The sequence below is a fragment of the Bombina bombina genome, chromosome 3 (assembly GCF_027579735.1).
Source record: "Bombina bombina isolate aBomBom1 chromosome 3, aBomBom1.pri, whole genome shotgun sequence".
Taxonomy (NCBI): Eukaryota; Metazoa; Chordata; class Amphibia; order Anura; family Bombinatoridae; genus Bombina; species Bombina bombina.
This window is the reverse complement of record NC_069501.1, coordinates 34,420,174-34,441,650: the sequence shown is the minus strand read 5'-3', so window position 1 is coordinate 34,441,650 and position 21,477 is coordinate 34,420,174. Positions and strand designations below refer to the sequence as shown.

At 41.7% G+C, this 21,477-nt stretch overlaps 1 protein-coding gene across 1 annotated transcript in view; it reads left to right on the top strand.

Annotated features, from left to right (window-relative positions):
• The window catches only part of WARS2 (tryptophanyl tRNA synthetase 2, mitochondrial), a 123,793-nt gene that overhangs the window by 75,740 nt on the left and 26,576 nt on the right, over nucleotides 1-21,477 (top strand). The window contains exon 5 of the mRNA XM_053705131.1: nucleotides 6,254-6,372. Within this exon, the coding sequence (XP_053561106.1) occupies nucleotides 6,254-6,372 (119 nt within the window). The remainder of the gene's footprint in view (nucleotides 1-6,253; nucleotides 6,373-21,477) is intronic.

Genomic DNA, 21,477 nt, shown 5'->3' with positions numbered 1-21,477 from the left:
AGAGCGTAGAGGATGGGAGGGAGGGTATCTGGAGACAAGGTCTGAGATATAGAGGGGAGCAGTGCAGATGAGGGCTTTGTATGTCAGAGTGAGAATTTTGTGTTTAATCCTGGAGGCAAGAGGAAGCCAGTGAAGGGATTGGCAGAGAGGTGCATCAGATGAAGAACGACGTGCAAGGAAGATGAGGCTGGCAGAGGCATTCATTATGGATTGTAAAGGAGCTAGGTGGCAGCTAATTAGACCAGAGAGGATGAAGTTGCAGTAGTCGAGGCGGGAAAGGATGAGAGAGTGTCTTGTGTAAGGAAATGTCTAATTTAAGAGATGTTTTTAAGGTGGAAGCGGCAGGCTTTAGCCAAGGACTGAATGTGAGGAGTGAAAGAGAGATCTGAGTCAAGTGTGACCCCAAGACATCGGGCATGTGGGATTGGGGTAATGATGGAGTTATCAACAGTTATAGAGAAATGAAGGGTGGAAAATAAGGAACTCCGTTTTGGAGAGATTTAGCTTGAGGTAGTGAGAGGACATCCAAGATGAGATATAAAAGAGACAGTGACACAAGTTAGCAAGGAAGGAGATAGTTCTGGTGCAGAGAGGTAGATTTGGGTGTAGTCCTCATACAAATAATAATGAAACTCGTGGGACTTTATTAAGGAACCTAATGATGACGTGTAGATTGAGCAAAGAAGGGGACCAAGGACAGAGCTTTGCGGTATCCCAACAGAAAGAGGTAACGGGGCAGAGGATGCCCCAAAGAAGTCCACACTAAAGGTACGGTTAGGCAGATAGGAATAGAACCACGAGAGAGCAGTGTCACAGATGCTGAAGGAATGGAGGGTTTGGAGCAAAAGAGGGTGGTTGACAGACTCGACAGTATCAAAGGCTGCAGACAGATCAAGGAGAATAAGCAGGGAGAAGTGGCCTTTGGATTTTGCTGTAAGTAGGTCGTTGGTAACCTTAACAAATGCTGTCTCTGTAGAATGTAGGGGGCGAAATCCAGATTGCAGTGGGTCAAGGAGGGAGTTTAATGTAAGGAAATGTGATAGATGTGCATATACTAGCTTTTCAAGAAGCTTTGAAGCAAGAGGGAGTAGGGAAATAAGGCAGTAGTTGGATGGGGAGGTTGGATGGAGAGAGGGTTTTTTGAGGATAGGTGTGACCAGTGCATGTTTAAGAGATGAGGGAAATATACCAGTGCTGAGGGAGAGTTTGAATATGTGTGTGAGTATAGGGGTAAGGGTAGAATAGAGGTAGGGATGGGAGTAGCTGTGAGGGGACAGGCAGTGAGGTGAGAGGATAGTATAAGGGCAGAAACTGCTTCTTCTGTAACAGGGGTAAAAGAGTTACATTTTTGGTATGTGGGTTTTGGATGATTGTGAGCTTTTTGGGGGGTGGGAGACCGGTAGTATGTTAAGAGCTGATTTCATTTCTGATGGAGTCGATTTTGTTGTTGAAGTAGCTGGCAAAATCTTGAGCTGAGAAAGAAGTTGTAGTGTGAAGTGGTGGTGGGCAGAGAAGAATATTGAATGTGGAGAACAGATGTTTTGGGTTTGAAGAAAGAGTAGAGATAAGAGTAGATAAGTAATGTTGTTTATAGAGATTAAGGGCAGAAAAGTAAGAGTTCAAGTTGAACTTATAGTGAAGAAAGTCAGCTGAACTCCGAGATTTCCTCCAGTGTCGCTCAGCAGTACGGTAACCGTGTCACAGGAGTATGCCAGGACTGAAGATGAGTGTATGATTTCCGAGCTATGGTAGGTGGGGCCAGATTGTCAAGGACTGATGTAAGGGACGAGCTATAGAGGCAGATTCATCAGGGCAGGAAAAGGAGGGGATGGAGAAGATGAGAGGTTCGAAAGAGCTAGCGAGCTGTTGCTGATCTAATGACTTGATTCTTCTGTGAAGTTTGGTGTGAGGGGAAGAAGGAGGAAGAGTTGTAGGGAGGGAAGTGATGTTACAAGTGAGGAGGTGATGGTCAGAAAGAGGAAAAGGGAAGTTTGAGAGAGTGCATAAATAGCTGAAAATCAGATCAAGGGAGTAACCATCTTTGTGAGTGGGAAAGTCAGTCCATTGTGACAGGCCGAAAGAGGAAGTGAGTTGCAGAAGTTGTTTTGCAGAGGAGGTAGTGGGATTATCAACAGGGATGTTGATGTCGCCAAGAATGAGGGCAGGGGTATCTAAAGAAATTAAAATAAGGTAGCCAGGCGGCAAAGTGATCTAGAAATAGAGTTGAGGAGCCAGGGGGGCGGTATGTGACTGAAACACGTATAGAGAGGGGAGTAAATAAGCGAATCGTGTGTTTCGAATGAAGAAAATGCGAGGGAAGAGAAACGCTGTATTTGTTGAAAGGTGCAATGAGAGGAAAGTGAAATACCAACACCACCTCCTTGTCTATTACCAGACATAGGAGTGTGGCTGAAGTGGAGACCCCCCATGTTACAATACGGAAGCTGTGTGTGAAGGAGAGAGACAGGTTTCTGTGAGAGTCAGAAGATTGAGAGAGTTGGAGATAAAGAGGTCATGGATAGAAGTGAGCTTGTTGCAAATAGAGCGAGAGTTCCATAGTGCACAAGTAAAGGGGGTGGTGGTTTTAGATGCAAGAGAAATAAATTTAAGGTTACCAGAGTTTTGTTTTTGAAGTTTATTAAAGGGCACTTCTGTTTCCATGTACCCCTCTATTAGCCAATCACTAATTCATATATGTATATATTGTGAAATCTTGCACATGCTCAGTAGGAGCTGGTGCCGCACAACTGATGATGATACATTATAATTGTAGGATTGGGAAAGTAAAAGTGTATATATGCAGCTAAAATCACACCTTTAAAGGACAGGAAGCAGCATGGCAAAAAAATGCTAAATGAGAAGGTAACTGATAATAATGAGGGTGTCCAAGCTTTTCACAAGAGGGGCCCCATTGGGCATTTTATTTTGTATATTCAGATATTTGCCCACATTAGATCTTAGTTGTTTGCCCCGGCTATCTCTTTATTAGGGACAGATATGTGGCAAGGTTATTGTTGTGTAGCCTAAAAGTGTCCTTGGATATTGTATAATAGATACACTTCATCTATATGATACCTCTGTCCAAGCTGTGTGATTTTGTGTTCATGTTTAGATGACCAAACTGTGACTTTGTGTTCATCTTTAGATGACCAAGCTGTGTGACTTTGTGTTCATGTTTAGATGACCAAACTGTGTGACTTTGTGTTCACGTTTAGATGACCAAGCTGTGTGACTTTGTGTTCACGTTTAGATGACCAAGCTGTGTGACTTTGTGTTCATGTTTAGATGACCAAGCTGTGTGATTTTGTGTTCATCTTTAGATGACCAAGCTGTGTGACTTTGTGTTCATGTTTAGATGACCAAGCTGTGTGACTTTGTGTTCATGTTTAGATGACCAAGCTGTGTGACTTTGTGTTTATGTTTAGACGACCAAGCTGTGTGATTTTGTGTTCATCTTTAGATGGCCAAGCTGTGTGACTTTGTGTTCATGTTTAGATGACCAAGCTGTGTGACTTTGTGTTTATGTTAAGATGGCCAAGCTGTGTGACTTTGTGTTCATCTTTAGATGACCAAGCTGTGTGACTTTGTGTTCATGTTTAGATGACCAAGCTGTGTGACTTTGTGTTTATGTTAAGATGGCCAAGCTGTGTGACTTTGTGTTCATGTTTAGATGACCAAGCTGTGTGACTTTGTGTTTATGTTTAGATGACCAAGCTGTGTGATTTTGTGTTCATGTTTAGATGACCAAGCTGTGTGACTTTGTGTTCATCTTTAGACGACCAAGCTGTGTGATTTTGTGTTCATCTTTAGACGACCAAGCTGTGTGACTTTGTGTTTATGTTAAGATGACCAAGCTGTGTGACTTTGTGTTCATCTTTAGATGACCAAGCTGTGTGACTTTGTGTTCATGTTTAGATGACCAAGCTGTGTGATTTTGTGTTCATCTTTAGATGACCAAGCTGTGTGACTTTGTGTTCATGTTTAGATGACCAAGCTGTGTGACTTTGTGTTCATGTTTAGATGACCAAGCTGTGTGACTTTGTGTTTATGTTTAGATGACCAAGCTGTGTGATTTTGTGTTCATGTTTAGATGACCAAGCTGTGTGACTTTGTGTTTATGTTTAGATGACCAAGCTGTGTGATTTTGTGTTCATGTTTAGATGACCAAGCTGTGTGACTTTGTGTTCATGTTTAGATGACCAAGCTGTGTGACTTTGTGTTTATGTTTAGACGACCAAGCTGTGTGATTTTGTGTTCATCTTTAGATGGCCAAGCTGTGTGACTTTGTGTTCATGTTTAGATGACCAAGCTGTGTGACTTTGTGTTTATGTTAAGATGGCCAAGCTGTGTGACTTTGTGTTCATCTTTAGATGACCAAGCTGTGTGACTTTGTGTTCATGTTTAGATGACCAAGCTGTGTGACTTTGTGTTTATGTTAAGATGGCCAAGCTGTGTGACTTTGTGTTCATGTTTAGATGACCAAGCTGTGTGACTTTGTGTTTATGTTTAGATGACCAAGCTGTGTGATTTTGTGTTCATGTTTAGATGACCAAGCTGTGTGACTTTGTGTTCATCTTTAGACGACCAAGCTGTGTGATTTTGTGTTCATCTTTAGACGACCAAGCTGTGTGACTTTGTGTTTATGTTAAGATGACCAAGCTGTGTGACTTTGTGTTCATCTTTAGATGACCAAGCTGTGTGACTTTGTGTTCATGTTTAGATGACAAAGCTGTGTGATTTTGTGTTCATCTTTAGATGACCAAGCTGTGTGACTTTGTGTTCATGTTTAGATGACCAAGCTGTGTGACTTTGTGTTCATGTTTAGATGACCAAGCTGTGTGACTTTGTGTTTATGTTTAGATGACCAAGCTGTGTGATTTTGTGTTCATGTTTAGATGACCAAGCTGTGTGACTTTGTGTTTATGTTTAGATGACCAAGCTGTGTGATTTTGTGTTCATGTTTAGATGACCAAGCTGTGTGACTTTGTGTTCATCTTTAGACGACCAAGCTGTGTGATTTTGTGTTCATCTTTAGATGGCCAAGCTGTGTGACTTTGTGTTCATCTTTAGATGACCAAGCTGTGTGACTTAGTGTTCATGTTTAGATGACCAAGCTGTGTGACTTTGTGTTCATGTTTAGATGACCAAGCTGTGTGACTTTGTTTTTTTGTTAAGATGACCAAGCTGTGTGACTTTGTGTTCACGTTTAGATGACCAAGCTGTGTGATTTTGTGTTCATGTTTAGATGACCAAGCTGTGTGACTTTGTGTTCATCTTTAGACGACCAAGCTGTGTGATTTTGTGTTCATCTTTAGATGGCCAAGCTGTGTGACTTTGTGTTTATGTTAAGATGGCCAAGCTGTGTGACTTTGTGTTCATCTTTAGATGACCAAGCTGTGTGACTTAGTGTTCATGTTTAGATGACCAAGCTGTGTGACTTTGTGTTCATGTTTAGACGACCAAGCTGTGTGACTTTGTTTTTTTGTTAAGATGACCAAGCTGTGTGACTTTGTGTTCACGTTTAGATGACCAAGCTGTGTGACTTTGTGTTTATGTTTAGATGACCAAGCTGTGTGACTTTGTGTTTATGTTAAGATGACCAAGCTGTGTGACTTTGTGTTTATGTTAAGATGACCAAGCTGTGTGACTTTGTGTTTATGTTAAGATGGCCAAGCTGTGTGACTTTGTGTTCATCTTTAGACGACCAAGCTGTGTGACTTTGTGTTCATGTTTAGATGACCAAGCTGTGTGACTTTGTGTTTATGTTTAGATGACCAAGCTGTGTGACTTTGTGTTCATGTTTAGATGACCAAGCTGTGTGACTTTGTGTTTATGTTAAGATGGCCAAGCTGTGTGACTTTGTGTTCATCTTTAGACGACCAAGCTGTGTGATTTTGTGTTCATGTTTAGATGACCAAGCTGTGTGATTTTGTGTTCATCTTTAGACGACCAAGCTGTGTGATTTTGTGTTTATGTTAAGATGACCAAGCTGTGTGACTTTGTGTTTGTTAAGATGACCAAGCTGTGTGACTTTGTGTTTATCTTTAGATGACCAAGCTGTGTGATTTTGTGTTCATCTTTAGATGACCAAGCTGTGTGATTTTGTGTTCATCTTTAGATGACCAAGCTGTGTGACTTTGTGTTCATGTTTAGATGACCAAGCTGTGTGACTTTGTGTTCATCTTTAAATACAGGTTAAGATGTATTGTTGGGGTAGCACAGGCTTCTGTAAATACTTGTGCTTATGTTTTAGATCCACTCATGTCCCTGTTGGAGATGACCAAGTGCAGCATTTGGAGCTAACTCTGGACACAGCACGAGGCTTTAACAAACGATATGGAGAATTCTTCCCCATCCCCAGGGCTATTATGGGTAAGTGTGACTTACAGCATCAAATATAACCTTCCTACATACACACAACAAAGTGATAGACACAGAAATTGTTATGTTAACCCTCATTGTCTGTTTCCTATGTAGCTCTCACCTACCCTCATTTATTACTGCTTTTTCTTGTTGTTATGCGGCAGTACTATAGGGTGGGCATTGTCTTTCATCATTGACCAGATAAGAAAAAGGAAGGAAAAATGAGGATTGGGGTGCACTACAGTTTTCCTAAAAACATAACTTTTACTAGATATATTACAATGTGTGTAATTGATTGGATCTTTAAAAGAAAAATTATACAAGCAAGCCCCAAAATGAGCTAATAATCACTTGATATCCCTTCACGTGGCAAAAAAGATTAGTCAGAGACCAAAAAAAGAGTGGTTTTAGTACAGGAACCCTCTGGTAGTCTTTATTGGGGTGCCCCAGCTTACCTGACTGATACCAGAAATCGTTGGCACCGGGTGGGGGCCCCCTGTCGTCTTACCAGATATGTCCAAAAAGTAACATTCTTGCTTTTCTGTTTTCTTTTGGATATATCTGGTAGGACAGATATGTTTCAATCTCTTTATACACAGGCTCATCCAGATGTCTTGGACACACTGTTAACCCAGTGGAATTTTCATTTGGCATATGTTTTCCCCTATAGCCCTCAATCCAAGGGTTCTGGGGAAAATCAGACAAGAGAAAGCTACTGTGATAACGATTTTCCCCTCCTGGCCTTGCAGAGTTTGGTTTTTAGAAGTAATGTCTTTATCACTGTGTCAACCTTGGACTCTTCCGCTACAAAATGATTTCTTGGAGCATCAGACTGTGTCAATAACCACCCTGAATTGGTTCGATCTCACAACTTGGCTTTTGAAAGAGGGATGTTGAAGGTTTAAGGCCTCTCTGATATTCTTGTCTCCTTGCTGATTTTAAGATAAAAACCCCCCAAAAAACTTCAACTAGGAAGATCTATCAACAAAGTTGAGTGATTTTTCTCTTGGCGTATATCAAGAATATTCCATCTAATACGGCTCCGGTTTCTAAAATTCTTTAAATTTCTACTAATTGAAAAAGATCTACGTTCTTCCAAAGTAAAAGTTCAAGTAGCAGCAATTGTTTCCTTGTCTCTTAGAGACTTAGGTTTTCACCCCTTGAGTTAAAGTTTTTAGTTAGAGCCATTCTGGCTGTTCTTGCTGACCTTCCATCTTTCAGACCAAAAGTTTTGTCTAACGAAAAATTGAATCAAAATTGTGCTTTTTGCCTTTTGCAGCAATCCATCTTCTCCTCTTGAACATTAACACTCAGATGTTAAAATGTTCATTCAGATTTAAATTGAGAGAACTCAGTTGTGGAGAGTATCAGATAACTTATTCATCCTTGTTTCAAGGAACATCAGAAGGGGGAGAAGACATAAATTATCTTTAACAAGATGGATTAAACAGGCTCTATCTTTGTCCTATTCATCTTCAGGAAAATTTCCCCCGTTGTTTTTAAAAGCTCATTTGACACGGCTTCTGCTACTTGGGCTATGGAATCTTCTCAAGAGCAGATTTGCAAAGCAGGTGAGCTGTGAGCCAATGGGAAGATGGATATACGTGCAGCCCCCAATCAGCAGCTAGCTCCCAGTAGCGCATTGCTGCTCCTGAGCCTACCTAAGTATTTTCAAAAAAGGATACTAAGGAAATGATTTAAATTAGATAATAGAAGTGAATTAAACAGTTGTTTAAAATCACATGCTTTGTTTGAATCATGAAAGACAAATGTTGGGTTTTATACCCCTTTAATCATTACATCCCCCCCCCTATGGTAGCTTGCTACTTCCCTCTTGTAGTGCTGCTGCTTGACATCAGGAAAACATTTTCTTCATGTCAATTTCATTTTCCTGAATCAAAGCGGCAGTACCTAGTACCCTTCCATATATATTTGTATTGGCCTTTTTTTTTTGTCTAATTGCCTTTCACTTCTAGGGAGCCGGGCAGTTGGTTTCCCTTTAAAGATTGTAGAGACCGAGACAAGGGTGCAAATAAGGGGATGGTAGATCATAACCACTGTTACTTTTCTTCATAAATGGAAAGAGTCCTCAGCTGCATCCATTACTTTTGGGAAGTCAGAACCTGGCCACCAGGAGGAGGCAAAGACACCCCAGCCAAAGGCTTAAATACTACTCCCACTTCCCTCATCCCCCAGTCATTCTTTGCCTTTTGTCCCAGGAGGTTGGCAGAGAAGTGTCAGAAGTTTTAGATAGTCTCTTATGGAGGGTAGTACTCTTCGGCATAGGACTGGAGTTTTAAGTAGTCCTGTCAGCCTCTCAGTGAGAGCCTGGATGAAAGTTAGAGTCCGGAGATGCAGGGATAGTCTTTCTGCGAAACCATCCCGACTCATATTAACAGCTCCACAAGCAATCAGCGTTGACGAGTTTCGCTGCCTGCTTTTTTTCTCGAGTCCATGGCAGAAGCGACGCTACTATCTGTCACACTTGAAGGGCCGTGTTCCTGTTCCACGGCGTAGATTCCGGTAAGATCTTTTCATTTTACTTTCATCATGGATGTATTGTAATTTCAACTATTTATCCGAGAGGGGCTACAACCTTTCGGGGATAACTTTAACAGAGGGTCTCAGTGAGGCTCCTTTTTGTATGTAGGAATCAAGGGTTAATATCTCCTGAGGGGGATTATTGAACAGGGGGATTTATAATCATGTTTATGTGATTCTGTCTGCTACTGTGTAGTGTTGTTTTGGCTCATGGCTATTTTGGAACATAACGGCCTATGTCTACAAATACCTGATAATAAAATGTCTAGTGACGCAGCCTTTTTGGTCGGGCGCACTTTTGCATGGACTGCACGGTTTACCTTGTGACTTCATTTCCGCTTTCCTGACCGGGTGGCGACGGAAAAATCCTGGTCCGCTGGTTTATGGTTCTCTGGAGGTGGCAGTGTCCCAGTTATGGAGGATTCTTGGAGACGGATGTCTCTGATTCAGACTCTACTTCTTGCGAAGAATATGAATTGGCCCGGGTGATACATGTCCATCAGTTATGTTCCGAATGCCGTTTTAGAGTGCTTTGTTCCTCGGGATCAGGAAATCTGGTGCCCACTGAGCCATACGCCTCTGGGGATTCTATTTCTCATGAGACGAGTTCCCTACCACCAACTCTTACTACGCATGCAGGTAACCCAAACGCTACATATCCTTTCTATTAAGTGTGGCCTGTTCCCACTGGAGGTAACGATACAGTTCCGCATGGCCATATCTTTGGCGCTTGCTCATCTGCACCTCCTGGGACAATATTGTCTGTGTTTTGTTAACCGGGGTTCGTCAGGTGTGGGATCGCCAGGTCCAGTTCAGCCTTCCGGGGGAGCGACTGCCCCTGAGGCCTCAGGGGGTCAACCTTCGTGGCCGGTGTTTCCTTTTGTCCCGGCGGAGGTATGTTGCGCCTTTCATTTTAGACTGGCGCGCCTTCGTGTTCTACTAAGGCACGCTTTTGGCGTTGCTGGAGGATCCCACTCTTAATGGGTCTGGGAATTCTCAGTCTTACTTTTTGACTGGCTTGCATACATAGACATATAAGGGGATGAAATAATCGTCTTATAGTCTTTGTCATTTGTGTATACTTTTCCAGTTCTGAGCTTGGAAATATCGGACCCCTGTTGGGCTGGTCCTGCGGGGCTGTCCGTTCTTCCTGGACTATAACCTACGGGTTGCCTTATCTTTTATTTTCATCCAGTGAGGATGATTTTTATTGAGTCTAAAGCTCATGTTGTGGTGTGATGTTTCCTTTGGGAACTTTCTTTTCTGGAATTGATACTCATGATTTTGTGGTTGCACTGTTTACAAAAGTCTGTCTGACTTTTCTTTATCCCTTCATCATCAGGAAAGACTCCGTGTGGCCTTAACAGTGCTGGGGCACTTGGTTTAAGGCTGGTCCTGACTGGGTACAAATCCTTCTGTCTTGAGGCCTAGTTCAGACACGTGGCACCTTTTTATGTCCGGTTGGTCCGGTGAGGGCGCCTAGTGATCACAATATGATTTGTGTTGTTTTCTTGTTTTATTTTACAAGCTTCAACTAGCATCCTGAGAGGACTTGAGGGTCTGTGTCGCTTAGGGGCATGGGGGATTGGTTCAGTCCTTATTCGCATTTTAATCTAGTGGGCCGGGACTCTGACGAGATCCGCAGAGACATGCTCAGTTGTTTCCGATTTTTTTTCAGGAACTAGAGTGTTCCCTCCCATTGTGGGTTGGAGGCTTGGAGGATTTAGGTCCTTCATACCGCCGTTCTTACGGTTTTGCCTTTTGTGGTCTCTTTGGAGGTGTCCTTTTCAGACTTGTTCCTTTTAGAGGTTCTCTTCCTTTGGGTCGAGACTTTCTGCACTTCATCCGGTTTTTCTGGCGGCTTTGGCCGCTTAATTAGGAAGTGAAGGCCTATGGGAGTTAGTTGTCTCCATATCAGGGGTGATAGGAGGTGTTGTCTCTTTTTCCCAGCTTTTTGCTTAGGGGATGTTTATCTGCCTGGGTTTGGGATGCTTTGCATTCTTCTCCCTTGGGTGTGGTCCTCTAGAACGTTAATCTGAAAGGATTATGGAGACTAGCCTGCCTTTCTACTATCTTTCAGGTGACTCTGTTCTCATTCTCATTTCCCTTAGTGTTGCTCTTGGGGCCTTTGGGCTCTAGAGAAATTGCGTGACTTTGTTGCGGCCTAGTACCTTGCTGGGGGGTTGTTGAACTCCGGCTAAGGGTGTTCTCTTACCTTTGGGCTGGGAATTGCGAGTGAGTCCTGTACCCATTTTCAGTTTTTCCCGGTTCTCATCCCCTGTGAGGTCTGATTGCTTCAGACGGGGTATCTTGTGTTCCCTGAGGGTGTTGTTCGTTCTAGGACGATTCTGGGTCCAGGGTTCTTGTCTTGGATCCTTCTTGGGTGTCTGGAGACTTATGATCATGTGGACTGGTTCGGTACAACCCAGTTTTTTCTCAGGGACCCTATGTTGCGACATAGGGGCTAGCTCATTGGGCTTGCAAGCAGGAAGGCCAGAGTTCACATCCACCTTTGGGTACTGGTTATGAACGTTAAGACCTGACTTGTCCTTCAGACGGAGTGTGCTCCTCTATGGGGAGTTTTTTCTCAGTGGTGTCTGGATGATTTTTCATTCGGTCCATATTTGTGATCATACTATTGCTTGCTTCATGTCTTGTCAACATGTATGCTGTTCTTATCTGTGCCCTTCCCTTTTAAGGGGATAGTTTGTCTTCCTTATGAGCTGGGGTTTCCTCTCTCTGGATGGTCTTTGTCCTGAACTGTGTGTAGGAGGTTAGATCAGGTGGCTTATTTAGCATCTGCTGCTCTATGGGCTCTGTTCCACCTGTTGGAATTTGATCTCTCTACGTAGTGACTGTCTAAGAGAGCTGTGACTGGTCTTCCTACGGATCTATTGCTCTTTTCTCTGTTCCAGGTCAAGGGTTCTCCTTGGGAGTGCCTTATTTTGGAGGAACGTATTGGGTTGGCACCCAAGCTCTGTTGGGGTGGGTGAGTTCCCCCTTTTTTCTTTCCATTCCCTGGGGGCTTGGGGTTGGGGTCTTTCTGTCCCCCCATGTCTGTCAGACATGTCTGTCGCTTTGGCTGGTCCGGTGTTGGAGCAGGATCTGAGATCTGTTGCTCTGCTAAATTCGTCCTTGGAGCATTCGAGATACGGTAAGCCTCTTGAGTGTTATATATTTTAGATTACAATATTAATTATGACTATCTCAGCGGTAACCTCCAATATATTTGTATTATTTTTCTGTAGTTCTAAACAGGTGATATCTTTTTAAACACGGCAAATTATATTTGTGGAGTAAAGAGAATTCAGTTTGGAAAATATATACAGATTTATTAAACATTAAACAAGATACTAACAAGCGATATACCATTTAATTATACACAAAACAAACTCTCTGATACAATATGAAATAAAATATGCTCCCACACTTTGTTTTACTCATATGGGTACAAATGTAACAGTGAACTCTACAACAAGGTAAAATAAATCAGCATGAATCAATTATGCAATATGTGTTACTAACAACGGTTATTTAATACAATCTTAGCCAAATATTACCATTAAAATTATATCCGGATATTTAGCAATTTATAGCAATTAATCAGATTCAGAAGGTATGTCTAACCAGTAACAATTAAAACCCTGTCTGATGCCTCAACAGGTCTCAGCCTTAAGGAATATAATATAGCTAAATTAAATATATTTAAATATAATACCCAGAGATTTCCTTATAGCAAGCTAAAATTTAACTACACAATATCTATGAAAGGATTTCTTGTATTGTTAGGCGAATTAGATTCCTAGACAATATAAACCAGACTATAGGGATACGTACATATAACAATTGGGCTTATAATTATCTAATATAAATCTTAATAAGGACTTTAAATACAATAACTGCTTGAATATAAGTAAAGACTTTTTATACTTCCCCAAATGTTTGCTCCTCCAAGCCCTGGGTTATCACTAGTCAAGCTGTGTTTCTTCTGCATCCGGTCCCACAAAATCTCTTAGTCCACAGGAAAAATGGGCAATAATTTCCAAGGATATCAAAAATATGAGATGTGTACAACCAGGATTCAAAAGTTCTTTTCTCCAACATTGGTGTGTCCGGTCCACGGCGTCATCCTTACTTGTGGGAATATCTCTTCCCCAACAGGAAATGGCAAAGAGTCCCAGCAAAGCTGGCCATATAGTCCCTCCTAGGCTCCGCCCACCCCAGTCATTCTCTTTGCCGTTGCACAGGCAACATCTCCACGGAGATGGTTAAGAGTTTTTTGTTGTTTAAATGTAGTTTTTTATTCTTCTATCAAGTGTTTGTTATTTTAAAATAGTGCTGGTATGTACTATTTACTCTGAAACAGAAAAGGATGAAGATTTCTGTTTGTGAGAGGAAGATGATTTTAGCAGACAGTAACTAAAATCGATTGCTGTTTGCACATTGGACTGTTGAGATGAAGTAACTTCAGTTGGGGGAAACAGTTAGCAGACTTTTCTGCTTAAGGTATGACTAGCCATATTTCTAACAAGACCATGTAATGCTGGAAGGCTGTCATTTCCCCTCATGGGGACCGGTAAGCCATTTTCTTACTCAAGCAAACAGAATAAAGGGCTTAATATGGGCTATAAAACTGGTAGACACTTTTATGGGCTAAATCGATTGCTTTATTTGGGCATTTTATACATGTTTATGCTGATAATTCTCATTTATAAACTTGGGGAACGTTTTTTAACGGCAGGCACTATATTAGACTCCTTTTCCAGTCAGGGAGGGCCTTCCCAGTTGTAGGCTGAGCCTCATTTTCGCGCCATTACTGCGCAGTTGTTTTTTGAGAGCAAGACATGCAGATGCATGTGTGAGGATCTGAAAGTAGCTGGAAAAGTTTCTAGAAGGCGTCACTTGGTATCGTATTCCCCTCTGGGCTTGGTTAGGTCACAGCAAAGGCTATAGCTGGGACTGTATAGGGGTTAAATTTGTAAACGTATTTTAAGGGTTAAAGCTCTGAAAATTGGTGTGCAATACTCTTAATGCTTTAAGACACTGTGGTGAAATTTTGGTAATTTTTGAACAATTCCTTCATACTTTTTCACATATTCAGTAATAAAGTGTTTTCTGTTTAAAATTTAAAGAGACAGTAACGGTTTTGTTTTAAAACGTTTTTTGTGCTTTATTGACAAGTTTAAGCCTGTTTAACATGTCTGTGCCTTCGGATAAGCTATGTTCTATATGTATGAAAGCCAATGTGTCTCCCCATTTAAATTTGTGTGATAATTGTGCCATAGCGTCCAAACAAAGTAAGGACAGTACTGCCACAGATAATGAAATTGCCCAAGATGATTCCTCAGATGAGAGGAGTAAACATGATACTACATCATCTCCTACTGTGTCTACACCAGTTTTGCCCACGCAGGAGGCCCCTAGTACATCTAGCGCGCCAATGCTTATTACCATGCAACAATTGACGGCTGTAATGGATAACTCCATAGCAAATATTTTATCCAAAATGCCTACATATCAGAGAAAGCGCGATTGCTCTGTTTTAAACACTGAAGAGCAGGAGGGCGCTGATGATAATTGTTCTGTCATACCCTCACACCAATCTGAAGTGGCCATGAGGGAGGTTTTGTCAGATGGGGAAATTTCAGATTCAGGAAAAATTTCTCAACAAGCTGAACCTGATGTTGTGACGTTTAAATTTAAATTAGAACATCTCCGCGCACTGCTTAAGGAGGTGTTATCTACTCTGGATGATTGTGACAACTTGGTCATTCCAGAGAAATTATGCAAGATGGACAAGTTCCTAGAGGTTCCGGTGCACCCCGACGCTTTTCCTATACCCAAGCGGGTGGCGGACATAGTGAATAATGAGTGGGAAAAGCCCAGCATACCTTTTGTTCCCCCCCCTATATTTAAGAAATTATTTCCTATGGTCGACCCCAGAAAGGACTTATGGCAGACAGTCCCTAAGGTCGAGGGGGCAGTTTCTACTCTAAACAAGCGCACTACTATTCCTATCGAGGATAGTTGTGCTTTCAAAGATCCTATGGATAAAAAATTGGAGGGTTTGCTTAAAAAGATTTTTGTACAGCAAGGTTACCTTCTACAACCCATTTCGTGCATTGTTCCTGTCACTACAGCAGCGTGGTTCTGGTTCGAGGAACTAGAAAAGTCGCTCAGTAGAGAGACTCCATATGAGGAGGTTATGGACAGAGTTCACGCACTTAAGTTGGCTAACTCTTTTATTTTAGATGCCGCTTTGCAATTAGCTAGATTAGCGGCAAAAAATTCAGGGTTTGCAATCGTGGCGCGCAGAGCGCTTTGGCTAAAGTCTTGGTCAGCGGATGTGTCATCCAAGACAAAATTGCTTAACATCCCTTTCAAAGGTAAAAGTCTATTTGGACCAGAATTGAAAGAGATTATCTCAGACATCACTGGGGGAAAGGGCCACGCCCTTCCACAAGATAGGCCTTTCAAGGCCAAGAATAAGTCTAATTTTCGTTCCTTTCGCAATTTCAGGAACGGACCGGCCTCTAATTCTGCATCCTCTAAGCAAGAGGGTAATGCCTCACAATCCAAACCAGCCTGGAAACCGATGCAAGGCTGGAACAAGGGTAAGCAGGCCAAGAAGCCTGCTGCTGCTAACAAAACAGCATGAAGGAGTAGCCCCCGATCCGGGACCGGATCTAGTAGGGGGCAGACTCTCTCTCTTTGCTCAGGCTTGGGCAAGAGATGTTCAGGATCCCTGGGCACTAGAAATAGTTTCTCAGGGTTATCTTCTGGAATTCAGGGAACTACCCCCAAGGGGAAAATTCCACATGTCTCACTTATCTTTAAACCAAATAGAGAGACAGGCGTTCTTACATTGTGTAGAAGACCTGTTAAAGATGGGAGTGATACACCCAGTTCCACTAAAGGAACAAGGAATGGGATTTTATTCAAATCTGTTCGTAGTTCCCAAAAAAGAGGGAACTTTCAGACCAATTTTGGACTTGAAGATCCTAAACAAATTTCTCAGGGTACCATCGTTCAAGATGGAAACCATTCGAACGATTCTACCCACTATCCAGGAAGGTCAATTTATGACTACCATGGATCTAAAGGATGCGTACCTACATATTCCTATCCACAAAGAACATCATCAGTTCCTAAGGTTCGCCTTTCTGGACAAACATTACCAGTTTGTGGCCCTCCCATTCGGGTTAGCCACTGCTCCAAGGATTTTCACAAAGGTACTAGGGTCCCTTCTAGCGGTTCTAAGACCGAGGGGCATTGCAGTAGTACCTTACTTGGACGACATTCTAATACAAGCGTCGTCCCTGTCAAAAGCAAAGGCTCATACAGACATCGTTCTGGCCTTTCTCAGATCACACGGATGGAAGGTGAACATAGAAAAAAGTTCTCTGTCTCCGTCAACAAGAGTTCCCTTCTTGGGAACAATAATAGATTCCTTAGAAATGAGGATTTTTCTGACAGAGGTCAGAAAGTCAAAACTTCTAAGCGCTTGTCAAGTTCTTCATTCTGTTCCACGTCCTTCCATAGCGCAGTGCATGGAAGTAGTAGGGTTGATGGTTGCAGCAATGGACATAGTTCCTTTTGCACGAATTCATCTAAGACCATTACAACTGTGCATGCTCAAACAGTGGAATGGGGACTATACAGACTTGTCTCCAATGATTCAAGGAGATCAGAAGACCAGAGATTCACTCCGTTGGCGGCTGACCCTGGACCATCTATCCCAGGGAATGAGCTTCCACAGACCAGAGTGGGTCATTGTCACGACCGACGCCAGTCCTAGTGGGCTGGGTTGCGGTCTGGGAATCCCTGAAAGCTCAGGGACTATGGTCTCGGGAAGAGTCTCTTCTCCCGATAAACATTCTGGAACTAAGAGCGATCTTCAATGGTCTCAGGGCTTGGCCTCAGCTAGCAAAGGCCAGATTCATAAGATTCCAATCAGACAACATGACGACTGTTGCGTATATCAATCATCAGGGGGGAACAAGGAGTTCCCTGGCGATGAAAGAAGTGACCAAAATAATTCAATGGGCGGAGGATCACTCCTGCCACCTATCTGCGATCCACATGCCAGGTGTGGAAAACTGGGAAGCGGATTATCTGAGTCGTCAGACATTCCATCTGGGGGAGTGGGAACTCCACCCGGAGATCTTTGCCCAACTAACTCAATTATGGGGCATTCCAGACATGGATCTGATGGCGTCTCGTCAGAACTTCAAGGTTCCTTGCTACGGGTCCAGATCCAGGGATCCCAAGGCGACTCTAGTAGATGCACTAGTAGCACCTTGGACCTTCAACCTTGCTTATGTATTTCCACCGTTTCCTCTCATTCCCAGGCTGGTAGCCAGGATCAAACGGGAGAGGGCCTCGGTGATCTTGATAGCTCCTGCGTGGCCACGCAGGACTTGGTATGCAGACCTGGTGAATATGTCATCGGTTCCACCATGGAAGCTACCTTTGAGACAGGACCTTCTTGTTCAGGGTCCATTCGAACATCCAAATCTGGTCTCCCTCCAGCTGACGGCTTGGAGATTGAACGATTGATTCTATCAAAGCGTGGGTTTTCAGATTCTGTGATAGATACTCTGGTTCAGGCCAGAAAACCGGTAACTAGAAAGATTTACCATAAAATATGGAAAAGATATATCTGTTGGTGTGAATCCAAAGGATTCCCATGGAATAAGATAAAAATTCCTAAGATTCTCTCCTTTCTACAAGAAGGTTTGGAGAAAGGATTATCTGCAAGTTCTCTAAAGGGACAGATCTCTGCTTTATCTGTCTTACTACACAAAAGACTGGCAGCTGTGCCAGATGTTAAAGCATTTGTTCAGGCTCTGGTTAGGATCAAGCCTGTTTACAGACCTTTGACTCCTCCCTGGAGTCTAAATCTAGCTCTTTCAGTTCTTCAAGGGGTTCCGTTTGAACCTTTACCTTCCATAGATATTAAGTTACTATCTTGGAAAGTTTTGTTTTTGGTTGCTATTTCTTCTGCTAGAAGAGTTTCAGAGTTATCTGCTCTGCAGTGTTCTCCGCCCTATCTGGTGTTCCATGCAGATAAGGTGGTTTTGCGTACTAAGCCTGGTTTTCTTCCAAAGGTTGTTTCTAACAAGAATATTAACCAGGAGATAGTTGTACCTTCTTTATGTCCGAATCCAGTTTCAAAGAAGGAACGTTTGTTACACAATTTGGACGTAGTCCGTGCTCTAAAATTCTATTTAGAGGCTACAAAAGATTTCAGACAAACATCTTCTTTGTTTGTTGTCTATTCTGGTAAAAGGAGAAGTCAAAAAGCGACTTCTACCTCTCTTTCCTTTTGGCTTAAAAGCATCATCCGATTGGCTTATGAGACTGCCGGACGGCAGCCTCCTGAAAGAATCACAGCTCACTCCACTAGGGCTGTGGCTTCCACATGGGCCTTCAAGAACGAGGCTTCTGTTGACCAGATATGTAAGGCAGCGACTTGGTCTTCACTGCACACTTTTGCCAAATTTTACAAATTTTATACTTTTGCTTCTTCGGAGGCTATTTTTGGGAGAAAGGTTTTGCAAGCCGTGGTGCCTTCCGTTTAGGTAACCTGATTTGCTCCCTCCCTTCATCCGTGTCCTAAAGCTTTGGTATTGGTTCCCACAAGTAAGGATGACGCCGTGGACCGGACACACCAATGTTGGAGAAAACAGAATTTATGCTTACCTGATAAATTACTTTTTCCAACGGTGTGTCCGGTCCACGGCCCGCCCTGGTTTTTTAATCAGGTCTGATGAATTATTTTCTCTAACTACAGTCACCACGGTACCATATGGTTTCTCCTATATATTTCCTCCTGTCCGTCGGTCGAATGACTGGGGTGGGCGGAGCCTAGGAGGGACTATATGGCCAGCTTTGCTGGGACTCTTTGCCATTTCCTGTTGGGGAAGAGATATTCCCACAAGTAAGGATGATGCCGTGGACCGGACACACCGTTGGAGAAAGTAATTTATCAGGTAAGCATAAATTCTGTTTTTTCAGTGAAAAATTTTGGACAGAGTATCCACCCTTCTTTTATGCAACCCAGAGTCCCTTGTGAATGTCCTGTGACCCAATTTATCCTGAACTATAACTCCGCCCTAATCTCTAACAGCCATTCACAGATGTGTGAGGATCTGTAACGCTGTGATTGGATGAATACTAATTAACTTTAGGGAATAATTCACCCATTGTTAAGTATAGCTGGTTGTACTTTTTCTAATTCACCACAAGATGGCGATGGTGAGTTGTGCTATAAAAGTGAACTAATTCTTATAGTTATCTTTCTTAGAGTATATATTTATATATATATATATATATATATATATATATATATATATATATACATACATACATACATACATACATACATACATACATACATACATACATACATACACACATACACACATACACACACATATATTTATTTATCTAATCTGTGAGCTAGACTTCATAAATTTACCAAATATATTTAAATAAGTATGTGTTCATGGCTTATCATTTGGGCATATGATCACCTTATTTAAACAGGTATACATAGGCTTTAACATAGAGAGAGAGAGATATTTATATATACATCAATTTCCATATATTCATTTAATATTTTTGTTTAACTAAACTGAACCAGTTTAAAGTTAAATCCTCATGATTTAGATCGATACTTATTTATACATAAGGTATATACACATATAGATCTCCCTATGTGGGTATCTCATGTATAAGTGTATGTTACAGATGAGGCATAATGAATTATATAGTATTTTACAATAGTTTCTCATTATATGTATATCTTAATCTGTCATGACTCCTCAATGCATTGTGATACCTGGGAGTATAATTTGGTCAGGTAATCACTATATATATTTCTTTCATTTAATTGGCAAGAGTCCATGAGCTAGTGACATATGGGATATACAATCCTACCAGGAGGGGCAAAGTTTCCCAAACCTCAAAATGCCTATAAATACACCCCTCACCACACCCACAATTCAGTTTTTACAAACTTTGCCTCCTATGGAGGTGGTGAAGTAAGTTTGTGCTAAGATTTCTATGTTGATATGCGCTTCTCAGCATTGTTGAAGCCCGATTCCTCTCAGAGTACAGCGAATGTCAGAGGGACGTGAAGGGAGTATCACTTATTGAATACAATGATTTGTGAAAAAGGGGAGGTGTATCCCAGCGCCAACCAAACCTTATATGCCCGAGACAGTGGTACCTAGCTACCACTAGGTGAAAACAGATGTGTGAAGAGTGTACTCAGGCGCCAACAATACTGAGGCTAAGGTTAAAATTAGGATTTCTTCTGTTAAGTGTGATCAGTCCACGGGTCATCATTACTTGTGGGATATTATCTGCTCCCCTACAGGAAGTGCAAGAGGATTCACCCAGCAGAGTTGCTATATAGCTCCTCCCCTCTACGTCACCTCCAGTCATTCTCTTGCACCCAGCAACTAGATAGGTCGTGTGAGAGGACTATGGTGATTATACTTAGTTTTATATCTTCAATCAAAAGTTTGCTATTTTAAAATAACACCGGAGTGTGTTATTACCTCTCTGGCAGAGTTTGAGGAAGAATCTACCAGAGTTTTGCTATGATTTTAGCCGGAGTAGTTAAGATCATATTGCTGTTTCTCGGCCATCTGAGGAGAGGTAAACTTCAGATCAGGGGACAGCGGGCAGATGAATTTGCATAGAGGTATGTAGCAGTTTTTATTTTCTGACAATGGAATTGATGAGAAAATCCTGCCATACCGATATAATGTAAACTCAGCCTTTAAATGCAGTAGCAGCAACTGGTATCAGGCTGTCATGTATGTATATTTTACACTTCAGTATTCTGGGAGAATGGTACTTCACTAGAATTACACTGTAAGAAATACATAAAGCTGTTTAATAACTAGAGATTATGTTTAACGTTTTTGCTGGAATGTAAAATCGTTTTCATTTACTGAGGTACTGAGTGAATAAATGTTTGGGCACTATTTTTCCACTTGGCAGTTGCTTAAATCTGTTTTTTTCTGTCAGTTTCTGTTCTCCCTCACTGCTGTGTGTGTGGGGGAGGGGCGCTTTTACTATGCATCAAATATTTCAGTCAGCACAGCAGAGCTGTGAGAATTATAGTTTGACTGAGATAAAAACGTTTATTCTGTAATTTGTTTCCTGCTTTCAGAAATTGTTATCTTTGCTAATGGGATTAAACCTTTGCTAAAGTTGTGTTGTTTAATTGCTGAGGGGAACAATCCTTTGCTAAAACTGTATATTCTGACAAAGATTGATGCTATAACTTAATTATTTTAACTGTTATAATTTTTTTCTGTGCTTCTTAAAGGCACAGTTCGTTTTCATATTATTTGTAAATTACTTTGAAAAGTATTTTCAAGTTGCTGTTTATTTGCTAGTGTGTTAAACATGTCTGATTCAGAGGAATATCTCTGTGCTATATGTGTTAATGCCAAAGTGGAGCCCAATAGAAATTTATGTACTAAATGTATTGATGCTACTTTAAAAAAACAGTCAATCTGTACAAATTGAACATATTTCACCAAACAACGA